General features: G+C 40.9%; 1 protein-coding gene across 4 annotated transcripts in view; it reads right to left on the bottom strand.

Annotated features, from left to right (window-relative positions):
* DGKI (diacylglycerol kinase iota) overlaps nucleotides 1–21,464 on the bottom strand; it is a 528,258-nt gene that overhangs the window by 133,919 nt on the left and 372,875 nt on the right. For all 4 annotated transcript variants that reach the window (XM_070369213.1, XM_070369214.1, XM_070369215.1 and 1 more), the window contains one exon: nucleotides 14,272–14,372. In XM_070369213.1, coding sequence (XP_070225314.1) covers nucleotides 14,272–14,372 — 101 coding nt within the window. The remainder of the gene's footprint in view (nucleotides 1–14,271; nucleotides 14,373–21,464) is intronic.

The following is a 21,464-nucleotide window of genomic DNA, read 5'->3' as shown; positions in this document are numbered from 1 at the left end:
TCAGTATCTTTACCCATAAACTGGATCAACATACAGAAGAAATATCCAACTTGCTGAGGATCAAACTATCATGCTATCTCTGACTACAATGTTTGGCTAGAAATAGCCTGAAATTTATATTACCCTGTGTTTAAGTTTCCAGTTTTAATTAGTCAAATTCCAAATGGAGAATTATTTAGCCTGACAGTAGTTTGGGCAAACAGAACCTTTAAGAAAAGGTCAGCATTAACATTTTAGTCTTCTATTTTCCTTAGCTCATTCTGAAACATCTAAAGAAAGCAATTAGCTTATATTCCAATACCCTGAATTTGGAATAGCTGGGAGGTTGGGCTTTCTAGGTGGCTCAAGTGGTAAAGAATCCACTTGCCAATGCAAGAATCTCAGGAGACTTGGGTTCACTCCCTGAGTCAGGAAGATTCCCTGGAAGAAGAAATGGCAACTATTCCAGTATCCTTGCTAGGATAATCCCAGGGACAAAGGAGCCTGGCTGGCTATAGTCTGTGGGGTCACAAAGAGTCGGATACGACTGAGTATGCAAGCACAGGCCAAAAGATACTACAAAGAGAGAAACTTGGAGGTTAGTGATGCATGAGCCTAATTTCTAGTACCAAGACCAGTTTGGTACATAGTAAGTGTTCAATAAATAGCTGTCACATGAAGTGAATGAATGGACTCAAGGATTTGGGTGTGGGGGTGGTTATATCCTGATCTTAGTTCAAAAGCAGGTGCCAGGTTATGCAAACAATATGGTGATTTCAGAACAGATATGTTTCCCACACTGGCCCCTCAGATCCGTGATGGACCTGAAGCCCTCATTCTCTCAGCTGCTCAAAGTGCTTGCTCTGCTGACAGTTCACAGCCAGTCCCTCTCTAAGAAGAACATGACCTCACTCACAGCTTGCTTCCTCCCCCGCAGACAGCCTGAACGCCGCCAATAACCCCTGCCTCACTTGGGACCATTCTAAACGGCCATCCCAGGTTCAAATGTCCATGCGGGAGTGCTCTGTTACAGTTGCATCAGGGCTCGGTTTGTTCCTTGGCCCAGTTCTACTGCTCGCTTTCCACATTCATTCTCCTCTTGGAGCGTCTCCAGTAAACCTCCTACACATTAAGCTCAAAAGTCTCAAAGTGTGTTTCCCAGGGAACCCAACCAAGAACAAGAACTATGATCCCAAATTTCTTCCTGAAAGCACATTTCTTTTAGTGCACAGCTATGTCTTTACAAAGAAGGGGGAACTGTGTATTAGAAGGTGTACTGGGTTAGGAGAGAGAAGATGTAAATTCTTATTAAAATCCTGTTGCAGCTACATGAGCCTGTGTGAGGCCACCGCTGGAAGTGTCCCTGTAACAGTGACCATTGGACAGTGTATGCAACAGCACTCTGTAAACTATGAAGCATAATGAAGACTCTTAAGTGTTATTTATTATTAAATATTATAATAAGAGTGGTGACTCTGCTGTGGCAAACACCACACCACCCACACGTTAACATGATGAATGAAAAAGTAATAAGTCCATACAAAGCTCTTAGAAGAAAGTCTTCAAAAAGAAATGTAACAACTGTCTGAGTTCATATACCAGAGTTGATGACCTGGGAAGGTAACAATAAAACAGACTAAGTTTTTCTATAAGCAGTGAGAATTAGTGATTATTTGCCTCTGTGTGTGGGGGTGGGGGGTGGGGGTGGGTACACAGGATAAACCAGCCAAAAGGAAAAATATTCCTTTGGGCAAGACTTAAGAATATACTTCCAAATGATGGTTCTCAAAATGGCAAGAACCTAACAGAAGAGATTAAGAAGAGGTGGCAAGAATACACAGAAGAACTATTCAAAAAAGGTCTTAGAGCCTGGGATAACCTTGATGGTGTGGTCACTCATTATAGCCAGACATCTTGGAGTGTGAAGTTAAGTGGGCCTTAGGAAGAATGATTACGAACAAAGCAAGTGGAGGTGATGGGATTATACATATTTAAATCTTAAAAGATGATGCTAATGTACTGTACTCCACATGACAGCAAATTTGGAAAACTCAGCAGTGGTCACAGGACTGGAAAAGGTCAGTTTTCATTGCAATCCCAAAGAAAGGCAATGCCAAAGAATGTCCAAACTACCATACAACTGTGCTCATTTCACATGCTAGCAAAGTAATGTTCAAAATCCTTCATGCTAGGCTTCAACAGTATGTGAACTGAGAACATTCAGATGTACAAGCTGGATTTAGAAAAGGCAGAGGAACTTGAGAACAAATTGCCAACAATCACTGGATCATAGAAAAAGCAAGGGAATTCCTAAAAAAATATCGACTTCTGCTTCATTGACTATGCTAAAGCCTTTGACTGTGTGGATCACAACAAAATGGGGAAGGTTCTTAAAGAGATGTGAATATCTGACCACCTTACCTGCCTCCTGAGAAACCTATATGCAGGTCAAGAAGCCACAGTTAGAACTGGACATGGAACAACAGACAGGTTCCAAATTAGGAAAGGAGTATGTCAAGGCTGTATATTGTCACCCTGCTTATTTAACTTATATGCAGAGTACCTCATGCAAAATGCCAGGCTGGATGAATCACAAGTTGGAATCAAGATTGTCAGGAGAAATATCAACAACTTCATATATGGTAACACTTTAATGGCAGAAAGTGAAGAGGAACTAAAGAGCCTCTTGATGAAGGTGAAAGCGGAGAGTGAAAGAGCTGGCTTAAAACTTAATGTTCAAAAAACTAAGATCGTGGCATCTGGTCCCATTACTTCATGGCAAATAGAAGGGAGGAAAATGGCAACGATGACAGATTTTATATTCTTGGGCTCCCAAATCACTGTGGACGGTGACTGTAGCCACAAAATTAAAAGATGCTTGCTTCTTGGAAGGAAAGCTATGACAAACCTTGACAGTATATTAAAAAGCAGAGACATCACTTTGCTGACAAAGGTGCATCTAGTCAAAGCTATGGTTTTTCCAGTAGTGATGAACAGATGTGACAGATGAACCATAAAGAAGGCTGGGCACCAAAGGACTGATGCTTTTGAACTGCGGTGTTGGAGAAGATTCTTGAGGGTCCCTTGGACAGCAAGGAGATCAAACCAATCAATTTTTAAGGAAATCAACTCTGAATATTCATTGGAAGGAATGATGCTGAAGGTCTAATACTCGGGTTACCTTATGGAAAGAGCCGACTCATCGGAAAACACTGTGATGCTGGGAAAGATTGAGGGCGGGAGAATGGGGTGACCGAGGATGAGATGGTTGGATGGCATCATCGACTCAATGAACAAGAGTTTGAGCAAATTCCAGCAGACAGTGAAGCCTGGCATGCTACAGTCCATGGGGTCGCAAAGAGTCAGACATGACTTAAGAACTGAAAAACAATAATATCAACACTTTAGGCTACTTCCTTGTCTGAGACCTAACATCATTAGCATCTAATAAAGCAAAGCTCTGGAAACTTCTCACTTTCTTGTAAACAAAGCAAGGCTTTGGATCATAAACAAGGTTAGATAACGAAGGGGATTATATTCAAAATAAGATTATTATCCTTCAGTCTAATATCCCCTTGGCATCTGAGTCTTGGAAGACAAGGAGTGCACTCATGTATAAGCCAAGAAGATCCCCAGAAACTGACAATTCAGGGTTTCGGTGCTTTCAAAAAGCCAAGGAGTTCAAGGTTCCAAATTTACCATATGGCTTGGCATTCCTCCCAGGCCACTCACTCTACAGCTCTTCAAGTGACTATTTCAAATTCTTTTTTCCCTTGACCACTGACACACTTCCCTTCCCTACCGTTAACTTGCTTGCTTCTTATGTCACTGAGAAAATAAAAGTAATCAGAATATAACTCCTTCCTCTTCTTGGTACCAAATCCCCGACCTACATGCCTCTGCGCCTACTCCTCTGTCTTCCCTTGTATCCTCTGAGGGACTTGCCCCATCCCTCTGCTGTGCACTGGACCCCATTTTTGGATACTCCAAGGCATCACTCCTGCACCTGGCCCTCTCTATCCTGATTCAAGTTCTCACTCTCTCCTGGACTGGCCCATGAGCACACACACCAGCCTATGGAGCTGAACTAGCTTAGAAATCAGAAAACAAAACAAAAAAAATCCTCCCTTGATTCCATATCTAGCCCCCCTTCCATTTCTCTTCTTTCCATTTAAACAGTTCAGAAGGGTGATCTACATGGAAGCAATTCCTTTGCTCCCACTTGCACCTGGATCTACTCCATTCAGCTTCTTTCCTCTACAACCTCTTGTGAGGTTACTAATAACCAGCCTTTACTCAAATCCAATGGCCAGTTCATAGTGCGCATCACCCTCCACCTCCACAGAGCATTTGACACCACTGTCACTCTTCTTTTATAAAATAAAAGAATTTATTTCTCTCTTGGCCTTCAACTGACAAGCGCTCCAGTTTTTGGATTTTGCTAGCTCACTCTGTGCTCCTTGGCTCCACTTGGGTCTTCTAGATCAGCCCCACCTCTATGCACCAAGTTGAAAGTGAAAGTGCAAGTTGCTCTTTGTGACCCCATGGACTTTACAGTCCATGGGATTCTCCAGGTCAGAATACTGAAGTAGGTAGCCTTTCCCTTCTCCAGGGGATTTTTCCAACTCAGGGATTGAACCCAGATCTCTCGCATTGCAGGTGGATTCTTTACCAGCTGAGCCACAAAGGAAGCCCAAGAATACTGGGATGGGTAGCCTATCCCTTCTCCAGCAGATCTTCCTGACCCAGGAATCGAACCAGGGCCTCCTGCATTGCAGGCAGATTCTTTACCAACTGAGCTATTGCTGAGGTCAAAGTCTCAGAGGCATCCTTGAATTACAGTTTCCTCCTACATGGTGCAGCTAAACCCTCATATGATCTTACCAGCATTATCTCCAAAATAGACACCAATCCTGCTGCTTTAACTTCCCTCAACATTCAGCATGCATATCTTGGAATATCCTGTAGGTCTTGTATCTGGTGCCCTGAATTCTACTTCCACAATCAAGCAGTCAATTCTCCACTCAGCAGCCAGAACTATTTAGTATTAGTACAGACATGTGAAACTTCTTCTCAAATAATTTCTGGACCTTCTCATTACATTCTGAATAAAACCTGAAGCCTCTCCATAGCCTACAAGCCCCCTTCATGGGCCAGCCCTTTCTACAACTTCAAAACCTTTCTCTACAACTTCAAAACCTTTCTCTACAACTTTGTACCTTTCTCTACCCAACTAACGAGATACCAGCCACATGGATTTCCTTGTACCTTAAGTAGTTCAAAGGTGTTCGCATCACAGGACCTTAGCACTGGCGACTCCCTCTGCCCAGAGACACTCTTCCCTCAGATACCCTGGTGTGCATTCAACCTTTACTTTCATATCTCTGCTTAAATGCCACCTTTTCAGAAAGTCTCTCTCTGATCACCTTAGCAAAAACAGGATCCTATATCACTTTCTCTATTTCCCCTGATAGAATTTACTGATGTATTATACAATTTATTCACTTATCTGTCTCTCAAATGGAGTATAAGCCATATGAGGGCACACACTTTTCAGTATCCCCGTCATCTGAAATATGGTAAGTAGCCAATAAATATTGGGTTGGCCAAACTGTTCTTTTGGGGTTTTTCCTTAAGATCTTACAGAAAAACCTAAATGACCTTTTCAGCCAATCTAATACAAGCTGAACTTATGAACGGATGATTTATTTGGAGGGTTGAGGAAGATTCAAAAACAGAAACTTGTTCAACAAACCAGAGTCTGGTAACTTCAGAGAATGTCAGTTTAAATATAAAAGAGCATTTGAGACAGTGCTGCTAAAGATTTAAAAACAAATACGCTATTAAAAATATTTTATAAAAGAAAACAACTACTCCTAAAAAAAATAAGAAGCATAGTGACTAAATAAGTATCAGAATGTGAGACCCTTAGACATTTTCCTTAAGTGTTTTGGACCTCAGTTTCTGTATACATGTGCTTCTCTGGTGGCTCAGATGGTAAAGCATCTGCCTGCCAATGCAAGGGACCTGGGTTTGATCCCTGGGTCGAGAGGGAAGATCCCCTGGAGATGGGAATGGCTACCAACTCTAGTATCATTGCCTGGAGAACTCCATGGATGGAGGAGCCTGGTGGGCTATACAGTCCACGGGGTTGCAAAGAGTTGGACACAACTGAGCGACTAACACACACATTTTTTATTAAGGGTAAATAGAAGATACAGACAGGAGATAGGGTAGAACAGTAAAGGAAACTAAACACAAAGCTCTTGAGTAAATTTCAACTCAAGAAAATAGAAATAAGCATAAACACTGGCAAAGGAATGGACAGTGTCCTTCAAGGGACCGACTGACATCATTTAACTCGTCAGACAGATTGCAAAATGGAACATCTACATCCACCAAATGGAGGTCTAATCTCCACTGAACAAGCCTGATGTCAACTTGTTAAATGAGGGGGAAAGATTCAATTTTAGATGAAGCAATCGATAGGGGAAAAATCCATGTTCTTAGCAAACTCAAAGCAAAATGCACAACGCATTTTGACACTTGCAATCACTACAATGAATGATGTTGGAGCTTTAAAAACTTTCCTAAGTAAACACATTGGGAGGAAAAATTCTCAGTCCTGTGTAATTTCTATAGGGCTAAACACTTATTATGATACAGTATGTTCTGAGGAAATATGGAGTTTAACCACTGCATTTAGAAGATAAGACAACTGAAGCCTAAAGAAGGTGAATGCACTGCCCAAGGTTATTCAACTAATTAGTGGTTAGCCTGGCTTTTGTTATTCTTGCTTATGTAGTCCATCTCTTCCTGCAGTTATTTAAATGTTGTTTACTAAGGAAACAGACACATAGTGTTTCCATGGCTCTATCATAATCCTCATCTTATGAGGAAAAGCTCCTGCAAGTCAGGGATTATTTCTGCTTTTCTTTCTCCACCACTGTTTGCTTAGTGAAGCCACTCAATACATGTGTACTGAATAAATGACATTGTAATATTACATGTCCTGATTTCATCTCGCAGTACCTGGCACTTAGGGCGAGATCCAGCATATAACTGACACAAATGGATAGTTTTTGGAAGCATGGATGCCTCGATTTGTGAATGGCTCCAGCATTTTGGCATGTTTATCAAAGGCAAGTGAGTCAAACATAAAAACTGGAAACAATAAAAAAATCCAACGATCCACATTCTCCTGTTTTGAAGATGAGTGAAATACTGTGACTCACAAAGACTGGCACGGGGAATGGAAAAAGACAGTAACTTTACAGTGGAGAAACCTGGTCCATACAACCTACCAGGAGATCAGGTTACCATCACCAGGCATGTCGTGTGGGCATCAGGTAACCCCTGATGTGATGGGGAAGAGTACTTTACCTCTGCAGGGTTCTTTCCCAAAACCTATGACTCTAATCTAATTATAAGTAAAACAACAGAGGAAACCATAATAGGCGATACTGTGCAGGACACTGGCCTATATTCCTCAAGACAAGCAACGTCATGGGGATGGGTGGGGAGGAAAGGCAGAAACTGTCAGAGACCAGGGGTGACTGGGGAGCCAAGCCAACCCAAGGCACATGGTATCCTGGATTAGATTCCAGAACAGGAAGCCCTGGGATTAGTTAACAGTAATAAAGCAATATCAGTTTCTTTGACAAATACACTATAAAAATATAAAATGTTTAACAACAAGAAAAACTGGGTAAGAGGTACACAGGAATTCCTAGTACTATCCTTGTAACTTTTGCATAAATCTAAAATTATTCAAAAGTAAAGTTTGTTTTTAAATATTTTGTGATGGATAACAGTTGATGCACTTAAGGAAATGTATAGGGACTTAAGAGAGTTTGTAGATATCTGACCTGATCTCTAAATGAGGATTTCATAGGTAGAAATATCTGGCCATCACAGCCATCCACAAAAAAGTAAATCAAACGGTTACTTATATTTTCTTCCTATAATACACGCTAGTGTTTCAATCCTCTTTTTGAAGTGAGTTGGAAGGTGGCAATGATGTGTGCAATTTGGTGAGAAGATACATAAAAACAGGGCAGCAGCTCTGAGACTGACTTCCAGAGCTGTAGATTGAAGGGCAATGCCACAGCAGCATCTTTCATAACAGCAACCCCAACAATCATAGTTACCATTTTGGGAAAACTTGCTAATGTTGCCAGGCTGTGCAGCATGGGTTTCATATACAACATTACATTTAACCCTCAGCACCCTAAGAGGCTGCAATTATATTCTCATTTGAGAGATGAGACATTTGGTCATCAGTAAAATTACTCTGTCAAGGTTGCAAGCAAGATGCAAACCCAAACATTTCAAGTCTTTTACTAAATCATTAAACAGAAGATGAGGAAAGTCCCTTAGGACAACTGCCTAAATATTTAACTAGCCATAATCAGTCAGATAATATACTGATATTTTATAACTATATAGATATACTAAATTGTAAATGGTCAGATAATACCCATTGTACTGGATGCTGTTTGTAAAAGGGTGGTTGAACATTGTATTTTATATACAAAAAATGTTAGCACCTTCAACCTTTATAGGCTACGTCTGTTTTCAATTAGTTTCAAACTGGTTTTTACTTTTGTGTTTAGGCCCTAGAATCATATGAATCATCATGGCCGTTCAAACAGGCAGAGTAAGCTGAAGCCAGAAGTAGAGTTTAGTCAGCTTACCAGAGACAGAGTTAGATCTTGGCCAGTATCAAGTTATTCTAAATACCAACCTATATGCCATGTGTCAATGAAACTTTTTATACTTAGAAATATAAGAAATTTAAAAAAACTGTTTATCCTTTGCTTAGACTATACAATTATATGCTTTATTAGGACTCATTTATATACTTCATTCAGATTATGGAGTGAGTTTCTGCTATAATTATTATAGCCTTACCTTAAGAGTTTTTTTTTTTTTTTAAGATGACCACTTTCTCTTTATGTTCTAATTCATGTTGAATAGAATTTCCTCTCTTGGACATCATAACCATTATCCTGAGGATTAATAATTCATAAATCCAGGGTAAAAGACTTTAACTGTTATAAGTAAGTCTGAAATTTATCAACAAGGGCAGAGGGAGAGACCGGCAAAAAACTCTACCTCTCTGTATTGTTATATTTTAAAGGAGAAGCTGCCAGGTGAGTTGGGGCTAATGGCAAAGGGATAGGAAGTATTTAAAATACTATAGCCAATTTTCTTTTTTTTTAATTTAAATTTATTTATTTTAATTGGAGGCTAATTACTTTACAATATTGTATTGGTTTTGCCATACATCAACATGAATCCACCATGGGTGTACATGTGTTCCCCATCCTGAACCCCCCTCCTACCTCCCTCCCCATACCATCCCTCTGGGTCATCCCAGTGCACCAGCCCCAAGCATCCTGTATCCTGCATTGAACCTGGACTGGCAATTCGTTTCTTATATGATATTATACATGTTTCAATGCCATTCTCCCAAATCATCCCACCCTCTCTGTCTCCCACAGAGTCCAAAAGACTGTTCTATACATCTGTGTCTCTTTTGCTGTCTTGCATACAGGGTTATCATTCAGTTCAGTTCAGTCACTCAGTCGTGTCCGACTCTTTGCGACCCCATGAATCGTAGCACGCCAGGCCTCCCTGTCCATCACCAACTCCCAGAGTTCACTCAGACTCACGTCCATCGAGTCAGTGATGCCATCCAGTCACCTCATCCTCTGTCATCCCCTTCTCCTCCTGCCCCCAATCCCTCCTAGCATCAGAGTCTTTTCCAATGAGTCAACTCTTCGCATGAGGTGGCCAAAGTACTGGAGTTTCAGCTTTAGCATCATTCCTTCCAAAGAAATCCCAGGGCTGATCTCCTTCAGAATGTTATCGTTACCATCTTTCTAAATTCCATATATATGCATTAGTATACTGTACAGAATACATTAGTATTCTGGCTTACTTTACTCTGTATAATAGGATCCAGTTTCATCCACCTCATTAGAACTGATTCAAATGTATTTTTAATGGCTGAGTAATACTCCATTGTGTATATGTACCACAGCTTTCTTATTCATTAATCTGTTGATGGAGATCTAGGCTGCTTCCATGTCCTGGGTATTATAAACAGTGCTGCGATGAACATTGGGGTACACATGTTTCTTTCAAATCTGGTTCCCTCGGTGTGTATACCCAGCAGTGGGATTGCTGGGTCATAAGGCAGTTCTATTTCCAGTTTTTTAAGGAATCTCCACACTTTTATCCATAATGGCTGTACTAGTTTGCATTCCCACCAACAGTGTAAGAGGGTTCCCTTTTCTCCACACCCTCTCCAGCATTTATTGCTTGTAGACTTTTGGATAGCAGCCATTCTGACTGGCGTGAAATGGCTTCCCCTAAAGTCAGGAACAAGACAAGGGTGTCCACTTTCATCACTACTATTCGACATAGTTTTGTAAGTTTTGGCCACAGCAATCAGAGCAGAAAAAGAAATAAAAGGAATCCAAATTGGAAAAGAAGAAGTAAAACTCTCACTGTTTGCAGATGACATGATCCTCTACATAGAAAACCCTAAAGACTCCACCAGAAAATTACTAGAGCTAATCAATGAATATAGTAAAGTTGCAGGATGTGAAATCAACACACAGAAATCCCTTGCATCCTATACACTAATAATGAGAATATAGAAAGATAAATTAAGGAAACAATTCCATTCACCATTACAATGAAAAGAATAAAATACTTAGGAATATATCTACCTAAAGAAACTAAAGACCTATACATAGAAAACTATAAAACACTAATGAAAGAAATCAAAGAGGACACTAATAGATGGAGAAATATACCATGTTCATGGATCGGAAGAATCAATATAGTGAAAATGAGTATACTACCCAAAGCAGTCTATAGATTCAATGCAATCCCTATCAAGCTACCAACAGTATTTTTCACAGAGCTAGAACAAATAATTTCACCATTTGTATGGAAATACAAAAAACCTCGAATAGCCAAAGCAATCTTGAGAAAGAAGAATGGAACTGGAGGGATCAACCTGTCTGACTTCAGGCTCTACTACAAAGCCACAGGCATCAAGACATATGGTACTCACACAAAGACAGAAATACAGATCAATGGAACAAAATAGAAAGCCCAGAGATAAATCCACACACCTATGGGTACCTTATCTTTGACAAAGGTACCTTTGACAAAGGAGGCAAGAATATACTATGGAGAAACGACAATCTCTTTAACAAGTGGTGCTGGGAAAACTGGTCAACCACTTGTAAAAGAATGAAACTAGAACACTTTCTAACACCATACACAAAAATAAACTCAAAATGGATTAAAGATCTAAACGTAAGACCAGAAACTATAAAACTCCTAGAGGAGAACATAGGCAAAACACTCTCCAACATACATCACAGCAGGATCCTCTATGACCCACCTCCCAGAATATTGGAAATAAAAGCAAAAATAAACAAATGGGACCTAATTAAAATTAAAAGCTTTTGCACAACAAAGGAAACTATAAGCAAGGTGAAAAGACAGCCTTCTGAATGGGAGAAAATAATACCAAATGAAGCAACTTACAAAGAACTAATCTCAAAAATATACAAGCAACTCCTGCAGCTCAATTCCAGAAAAATAAACAACCCAATCAAAAAATAGCCAATTTTCTCTATGCCAAAATAAGCATAGTCATTAAAAGGACTGCCATTCTGTGATTATCATAGAGTCCTGCCTTACAGAGAGACGCAAGGCTTTGTAAGACAACAAACATCTGAGTTTATAATCTAATATAAATAATAAGCCAGACACATGAGCAAAATTCTATTAAACAGTAAAGTCAAACAGCCACATGCTGTCTGGATGAATCACTTGGTGTATAATCAAAAAAGGGAACTAATTTTTTAAATTAGTAATGTAGGATTGCTCTAGTTTAGACTTCGATGTTGATGATAAATGAACAACTGAAGTGGGAATCACCATTTTGTTCTTCTGGGATGCAGGTCAGAGCACCTTCCTAGAGTCCCTTTTATCTCAATGTGTTCTCTGCATTTCACTTTATTAACGCTTCTGAAATAACCTATTTTGGTATGTACTGCACATTTAGATTTGAACTTGTTTTTCCCCTTTGTATTCAATTTGAACTATTGGTCTCCCATGCATCTGTAGTCTCTTGCAAGTTGGGGCCAGGGAAAAAGGGTGAGAGTGAATAAGAATAAATTCAGAAATCCCCAAGGACAAACTTCCTTGAACAACTGCAACTGAAAAGCATCATCACCATTTATTAAAAATAGAATGACTGAGTTGGTCACTTTTACTTCTAATATGTTGTTCTCCTCAAATCTTTAGAATGAGATAATGCTTTAATTCCCTCTCTGAGCGTTTCTTTGTTCTTTGGGGTCCCAAGATACGGCTGAATTTATTGGGCTTATATTTATACCACATCACCTCCTCCAATTTCAGATCAGAAGTTCCCTCACAGAGATGTTTTATCACATAAGAGATGATGAGTAGAGCACTTGCCAGGAAATGTCATCTTGTAAAAACTCAAGTCACAGTTACTTCTGGCAATAGTGGACAGATAATGCCCCAGAAAAGACAGATCATTGGAATCCACAGATAAGCCTCAAATCTCATTTCAGTCAAAAAGTTCAAATATTTCCCCACTCCCAACTGACTCTCCTCAGGATTCTTCATAAGCTGCAAAACATTTCTGGCTTGAGATCCAGGATCTTTGTAATTTTTCAAACTTAAGCTATTTGTTTAGAAGTTTGTAAGAAAAAGAACATAAAACACCATTCTTTACCATTAGTAGCCTCTAAAAGTCAGTTTGGTTTACATTGTAGCCACACATCCCATTGCAAACAAATAGGTCCACCACCTTACAGGTGAACCGAGATTTTGCACTAGTCTGTAATCTCATTTACATTAGAAAATACAGTGTGCCATTGGCAGAAGGGGGAAATGCAGAAGTTCAGGGAATTGCTACTCCTTCACCTCCAAGCATTCTTACTAAAGGGAACGAGAGAGAAGGATGGAGTGAGAAGACTGGGGAGAAGCCAAAGGGTACTGACGTTTACAGAAAGGGATGAAGAGGGTTGAAGAAGATGAAGAAGCAGTGAGGGGGTGAGAGAGAAATGCCACACAGGATGCCCTGGTAGGTTCAGTGTCTGGACTATGGGGGCTTGGGGTGGGGGTGTGAATCCATGCTCTTTGCCACACCCAGATCTCAAAGTCCCTGCCCACCCTGAGACTGTCCTGGATTTTGGGACTTCCCTCCCGTACACCCAACTCCAGATTATAAGTTCAAGAATCAAAGATCAAAAATGTGCCCCCTACTCCATTCCTGCCAGTTTTAACTATCTGCATCTTCTACACCTGCAGGTAGGTCCATACTTGGAGACAGTTTGAGTTTTAGTTCATAAATCTCAGGTTCTACACAACACTTCTTTCTCTCCGCTGGCATCCCTATCTGTGCCCTTGGATACTGGCCCTCATCTTCTCAAACTTTACTGCACTTGACTATCAGCTCCCACAGTTAAGAAGGAACCCAGAACCCTAATATCTAACACACCTATAGTCTTAACTGCTTCTGGTAAACCCTCCCCAATTACTTCACATATCATATGCAGACATGGATCTAAAATAGTGACTAGAATGTAATAAATGCCCAATAAATATGAAATGATGAGCAAAGTGAACTAATACTTGGTTATATATTTAAAGAAACATATGGAAAATATGAACATTGAGAAGGAATTCATACATTGACTCAATTTAAGATTTCAGAAACACTGGCACCTCATCAATGACTCATTTTACCATGACATTTACAATGCTGTGGATCTTTCTTAGATGTCATATAATCACATAACAGCTAGAAGTGAAGGAAGTGTCTTCACAGATAACTGTCACACTGGCATGAAGAATGAGGACAGTAATTGGTAACACAGTCTTCAAGAAGGGATGCATGCTGTCTTAAGAATTTCCTAGATGTTATTATACCATATGGTGTCACCAACTTTCTGCTTTTCTCATTTTATGTAAACCTGAGACTAAACTGGTTAATAAACCAAGAGATCTTAACATAGCATCAAGAGCAGAACTACTTCCTTCTAATTTCCTTTCCTAGTTCCATGTTCTTCTATATGGCATCACTTTGGGTTCATGTGTTACTACGCTTCCCTACATTTCTTTAACCATGACTTCTGGACAGAGATGAATCTATCCATCAAATCAAGGAGGACCAAAAGACTGAAAATGAGCTGATCCCATTACACCCCTTAGGCACTTCCAACTTACAGGCTTCCCGGAGTTTCTCTTTGTCGTAGTGGAATCCTTCATAGTCTTGTAAACTGATTTTGTTCACCCGGATCCTCAGACGGTCTGGAACAGACTGGGGACTGCAAAACAAGAACCAAGAGGTCAGAAATCAAGGAGAGCGCAGAACTGAGAGTCATAGCCCCTTGCTGGACTAAAGGCAATACTGACTCTTTCTGCTAAGAAAAAGAGTCAATACTCAAACCAGAATCATGGGTTCTTGACCAGAATACAGCAATTATCTGGAGAACACCTCTCTGGAAACCTCAGGTTTCTGGAATTTAGGTAATAACATGGGAATGAGCAGAAAATGCTTCTGGAGCCTACTCGTTTTTTTTTTTTTTTTACTAGTAACTTATTAAAAACTCCAATAATATCATGTGTTCAGTTCCACAATAAATCAGATGTAGCTAATCTGAAATGGTGACAAGTGGTGTAGAGCTGGAAAGAACTGCTTTAGCAGATATGCCCAGAATGGCTTGGCTCTGAGAAGAGACAGAAAAACATGAAAAGCAGACCAACAAGCCAGAAAGCACAGGACTGAAAAAGAAATGGCCCTGTACACCTCAAACTCCCTGAGAACATTTCTCAGTCAAAGCAAACTACAAATAAATGTTGCCCGTGATGATGCCACTGAGCACCCCCAAATGGAGAAAAAGTGTTAAAATAAGTACAAAATACATTCTTTAGGAAGAGACTGAAGTATTTCATTCATTTTAAAAGAATTCAACCCAAACTGGCTCAGGATAGATAATGAACAATTAAAAGGGAGTCATACCAAACTTTCTAAAGCATCCTATTTACCCTCAGAATGTTTTTACCTGGATTCCTTGGGTGTTTTTAACTCAGATTTTCAAAATGGTTTAATCATGGGCATCAGTTTAGTGAAATAATTTGATCTACATCATCACCACTATGAAATAGTACATTTCTCTGATAAATTAGTATGACACAATCCCATTTGTCTTTATGGCTTCTGCTATCTTGTATTATGGGAAGAAAGTTCCCATTGACTAAAGCAGAAAGAAGAGCATTAGTCCTCAATTCACTTCAGGAAGGGAGGGACAGGAAGGAGACAAAGAAAGGAAGGAAAATATAGACAGAAAGAAAAAAGGAAGGAAAGAAGAGAGGAGGAAGGAGAGGGAGAGGGAAGAAGGAGGAAAAAGATGGATGGAAGGACAGAGTGATACTTTTAAAATATTGTCGGATACCTCCACCCCTGCCTCACACACACCACACACACACATGCACCCACGCATACACAATTTCACTGAAAGAAGGAGAAATAATTTCATTCTCTTGTCTAAAAATTCCTTTTAGGGCAAAGTATAATAACTCCTCCATACAGATTCCAACTTAACGAGTACTGATGAATAAAACTGACATGAATATTTAAGTTGGGATGGGAGATGTAGTTTGAAGTACACTTGTGAATATGCAGAACAGACCTTTTGTATCACGCATCCTTATGCCACTATTTGCAGAGAGGGCGCCTGAGGTTCAGAAACATGAAGTGAGTTAAGGTCACAGAGCTACTGAGTGACAGAGCTGGGAGCAGAGTCTTGGATTCTTTACTCATCCCTTTTATACTCCTTCTATTATATGAGGCCAAGGATCCCAAAGATTGACAGCAAAGCCCTAGAGCCTGGATTAGCAGAGTCAGATGATCCCTATGTGGTGCTCAGACTCTTGTTAATGAATAATCAGCAGTGGGGTGGTTAACTAAACTGTTGGTACAAACAGGAGAATGCAGGACAAATAATACAAATGAGCATCTTCATTTAGAAGAAAGTCTGACTACAACATATTGTTAAGTGAAAAAAAAAAAAAGTCATGGAAACTTACATATGGCATAATCTCTTCCATGTGAAATATTGAATTCAGGGTTTTACAGAGAAGGATCTGAAGAAAAGGTTCAATAGGCTGTCTGAGATGGTTACCGCTACCTGGTGGGATTTGGGGATTATTTTTTACTCAGTTTTATCATTTTTAGAAAAATAATATTAATATAATTATTTTAAAAGTGCATTAATATGTAAATAGATGGTAGTTCAAGGCATGAGTAAAAGGAAGGATTATATCAATGTTAGGTGTTAGTGTTAAGCAGATAGGAAAGAATCAACAGAGTGACCACACGATGTTCGCACCAAATGCTCATTCTGAAATTAAGAGTAGCCTGATCTTTCTTTTTTTGGCTTCACGACACAGCATATAAGATCTTAGTTCCTCAACCAGGGATCAAACCCGTGCCCCTGCAGTGGAAACGTCGAATCCTAACCACTGGACCATCAGGGAAGTCCTACGAGGGGCTTGATCTTTTTAATGTCAAGTTCACCTTAATGAACTGCAAAGATTTTAGTTAGTGAGTATTCAGCAGATAAGAGGGAAGATGGAAGCATAGTATATGGCGGCTCAACATACTCTGTAACAGGAGAAGAGAGAGGGCAGAGGTTGAAGAGTTCCATCAAAAAGTTTTTTGAGACAGTGCTTTTGGGGGCTCTAGTGGCAGTAAGCTCCAGTCCTCTCCAATGGTCTGAGATGTTGAGTCAAGAGCTGGGCCACCACAACAGCTGCAGAGCAGGAAATGGGATGCAGAGAGGAACTGTGAAGCAGTCCCGCAGCCCTCCTCCGGGGGGTTCCCCATGCACTAACCAGTGTGAGCCACCTTTCTCAAACCCATCAGTATCTGCTCTCTGCCCACACACTTCTGCCTCCCAAGTTCTCATCCAAACCCACTGATTCCCATCACACACTACTGTCCCACCAATCTTATGGAACTTTCCAGATCCCAAACGAATTCTCAAATATTATCTCACTTCATCTCCAGAATGGAGACCTCCACCAACCACTGGACATGCTGTTTTTCCCATTTCCTACACGTTCGCTCTCCTACTATCATCTCCCATCTTCTCTCAGCACCCACAACACCTCCCACCTTTCCAACAGCAGCAGCCTCTTAACTGGGGTACCTGGCTTAACTCCAGCCTCTGACTAGGGTTCCTGGAGTCTGGGCTGCTATCAAATAGTGCCCCAGATCAGGTCAAATGTTCATCAACAGAGGAATGGATAAAGAAGGTGTGGTAGATATATACAACATTACTCAGCCATAAAAAGGAACAAAATTGGATAATTTGTAAAGACCTAGAAACTATCACACAGAGTGAAATCAGAGAAAAACAAATATTCTATATTAATACATATATGTAGAATCTGAAAAAAAATTGGTATAAATGATCTTATTTACAAAGCAGAAATAGAGAGACAGATATAGAGAATAAATGCATGGATACCAAGTGGGAAAAAGGGTGGGTGGGTAAAATTGAGAGATTGGAATTGACATATATACTGTATTGATATTATGTATAAAATAGGACACCTATGAGAATATATTGTATAGCACAGGGAACTCTACCTAATATTCTGTGGTGACCTAAATGGGAAAGAAATTCAAAAAGAGGGGATATATACACACACACATAAATATACATATATATATCAGTTCAGTTCAGTTCAGTCGCTCAGTCGTGTCCGACTCTACACATACATACATGTATAGCTGATTACTTTGTTATACAGTGAAAACTAATATAACATTTTTTTCAACAGAGTAGAGATGGGAGACAGCTCAACCAAGTGGTTAAGAGCTCAGACCCCAACTTAGGCTGACTGGCTCAGAAGTCAAGTTCCAGTTACCAGTCAATCGGGAAACTGTGCTTCAGCTTCCTCGTGGGAAAGGTAGGGATAACAATCTATTCACCTCACAGGGGTGTTAAGAGAATTGGTGGATCAATAAATACAGGCGATGTGCTTAGAAAAATGTCTGGCACATTATAAGTGCATCCTATAAGCTCTTATCAGTCTAATGGTGATTCTGAAGCTTGTTCTTTCAGCTGAGGTTCTGCCTAATAAACACGAGCGCCTGCTGCTGACAAGCACAGAACGGAGACCAGGGCACACACGGGAACTCCCCAGACACTTCTAACATGCTGCCGGGCTTCCTCGGGGGCAAACTGTCTAGCCTGGCTGGTGTCATGACTGTCCCGGATCTTCTCGCACTTGATATTTTACAGGCCAAGTGATAACGTGAAAACAAACGACTAGAACACAGAGGGAGAAAAGTGCACAGAGATGAAATGAAAGTCAAGTAATTCAAATACGTCCTTTGACGTCAAAATATATCGTGTCCCATTAACGGCTGACCGGAGGTGGAAGATGACAAAGCTGTTCCTTGGACTCTGGGGAACAGCATTGCCATTAGTTTTCTAAAATTAAAGTTTGCCAAGAAAGTTGGTAGAGCATAGACGAGACTAACAACCTGGTAAAAATGGATGTGCCAACATCTGCCTGAAGTTCCTCCAGGACTAATGTAAGCTCTGTATCAGGGGTTCCAAACCTGACTTCCAAGGAACCCCTCAAGGTCCCTGCAAAGGACTCAGCAAGCATTGAACGTCTTTTAAAATGGGGACAATGGCCTCAGGCTATTGCCTTCTTGCTGATTTCCTCTGAAACATCAAGAATGAGCTCCTTGTGTAGACTGGAAGTTGATGCTCTGAACTTAAGTCACAAATATCCTCATTATGACTTTCTCAACAACCATAATGAGAGCACCTCTTGCTAAAGTCACCAATAGGGGCCTCCAAGAACTCCAGACCACACCTTCCCCCTCCACCTGCACACATCCAGTACCCTGAGATGCTGGGGAGAGGGGTGGGGAGAGGTCGACTGCCATGAAGACCGCTCTCTGAACACAACTTGCATCTCATTCTCATCGCTATCTGCTCTCCTGCAGTTTCTGTCAATAGATTTTTTAAACGGTCTCTTCAAAAACTTACAATCCTTAAGGGTTAAATTCCTCCCTTGTGTCTCCAAGCTTCTTCATCCTCTCAATCAATTTCCTTATGACCCTCTGTCTCTCTCAGGCTGGTAACAGACTCCTCTCATCCCAACCTCCTATGTACAGACACCCCTCGTGGACAGAAGGGATGAGCTGGGTGCTTCTGTTCCCACTTCCAGACAACTGACATCATATAATCTCATTTTCTCATTTGGAACAGGAATCACCTGAGAGTTGTACCACTTAATATTAAGACAATAAAGCGTAGTCCATAAAGGAGGACATGGAGTCAGAAAAATCTTAGCTCCAATATGAACTCTGGCAATTAGTACACATTTGACATTGAGAGCTCTGAAGTTATCTTCTCTAAACCATTTTCTAATCTAAAAATGAGCACTGAATGAGGAGCTGTGTGTAAGACAGCACATTCCTGGTAAATAAGTATTCAACATAATGTTTCACTGTTGTTTTGTTATGAGCGACTGAACTGAACTGAACTGAATGCTCCTTCAATTTCCACAGGCCTTTTTCTCTTTTTAATTTAGTCCTGAATAATAATATCACAGAAGAAACCAGAATCATAACTCTAAATAGTAGTTAGTAGGTCGCTAACCTAAAGGAAATCAATCCTAAATATTCATTGGAAGGACTGATGCTGAAGCTGAAACTCCAATACTTTGCCTACCTGATGTGAAGAGCTGAGTCATTTGAAAAGACCCTGATGCTGGGAAAGATTGAGGGCAGGAGGAGAAGGGAACGACAGAGGATGAGATGGTTGGATGGCATCACCAACTCAATGGACATGGGTTTGGGTGGACTCCGGGAGTTGGTGATGGACAGGGAGGCCTGGTGTGCTGCAGTTCATGGGGTCGCAAAGAGTCGGACATGACTGAGTGACTGAACTGAACTGAACTGCACTGAACCCGGAGAAGGCAATGGCAACCCCTCCAGTACTCCTGCCTGGAAAATCCCATGGATGGAGGAGCCTGGTAGGCTACAGTCCGTGGGATTGGGAAGAGTTGGACACGACTGAGCAACTTCACTTTCACTTTTCATTTTCATGCACTGGAGAAGGAAATGGCAACCCACTCCAGCATTCTTGCCTGGAGAATCCCAGGGACAGAGGAGCCTGTTGGGCTGCCGTCTATGAGGTTGCACATAGTTGGACATGACTGAAGCAACTTAGCAGCAGCAGTAGCAGATCTCTAACCTTTGCAGGGTGCAAGTCTGTTGGTGCAGGTTGGGAGACAGGGTTCATCAGAGTTACAAGCTCATCTGCTGGATGAGAATGCAAGTGGGGACTGTGAATGTTTGCAAGATATTCTACTAAAAGATAGTAAGGATATAAATCCTAATTCACATTACAAAGGACAACCTTAAAGCTGTAAAATGATTCTATATTTTGTACCTTGCAATGTCCTGTTTCAACATTTCTTAAACGGTTCATGTGGACAGAGGAGCCTGGTGGGCCACAGTCCATAGGGTCACAAAGGGTTGGACACAACTGAAGCAACTTAGCACACACATACACATGACTCACTCAAGGGCCCAGTTAAATTTTATTTCATCACAGAAACCAATGAGTCTACATAGTGTGTGGTTTCGGGTAGCAGTATAATGACCTATAATTTAACTGGGCCTATTTTACTCATGTATAAAGAGTTTTCGTTTGCAAGGCAGAAAAGCATCACAGCTCTGCCTGCCTTTCTGTCCTGAAGCCTGATTTAATAATGAGGAGGAGGAGGAGGGGAGGAAGAGGAGAAGGGAGGAAAGAGAAGAGGAAGGAGGAGCGGGAGAAGTAGCAGTAGTGACAGTAGTAGTGTGCACGCGCTAAGTGGCTCAGTTGCGGTAGTGGTAGTGGGAGTCGCTCAGTCGTGTCCAACTCTTTGCAACCCCGTGGCCTGTAGCCCACCAGGCTTCTCTGTCCATGAGATTCTCCAAGCAAGAATACTGCAGTGGGATGCCATGCCCTCTTCCAGGGGATCGTCCTGATTGAGGGATTGAACGCATGTCTCTTGCATCTCCGGCATTGGCAGGCGTGTTCTTTACCACTAGGGCAGAGAATCCCAGGGACAGAGGAGCCTAATGGGCTGCCGTCTATGGGATCGCACAGTCAGAAATGAATAAAGCGACTTAGCAGCAGCAGCAGCAGCAGCAGTAGCAGCAGCCACCTGGGAAGCCATAGCAGATGATTTAATTTCTTTCAAGAAAAGTAAATGTGAGATTCTTTTCAGTCATAACATAGACAGGACAAAGGATGTTTTAAACTAATCTTTGACAGAATCCTGGAGAAGGAAAAGGCAACCTACTCCAGTATTCTTGCCTGGAAAATCCCATGGAT

The sequence above is a fragment of the Bos mutus genome, chromosome 4 (genome assembly GCF_027580195.1).
Source record: "Bos mutus isolate GX-2022 chromosome 4, NWIPB_WYAK_1.1, whole genome shotgun sequence".
Taxonomy (NCBI): domain Eukaryota; kingdom Metazoa; phylum Chordata; class Mammalia; order Artiodactyla; family Bovidae; genus Bos; species Bos mutus.
Note: the sequence above shows the minus strand (reverse complement) of the source record. Positions and strands in the feature narration are given on the sequence as shown.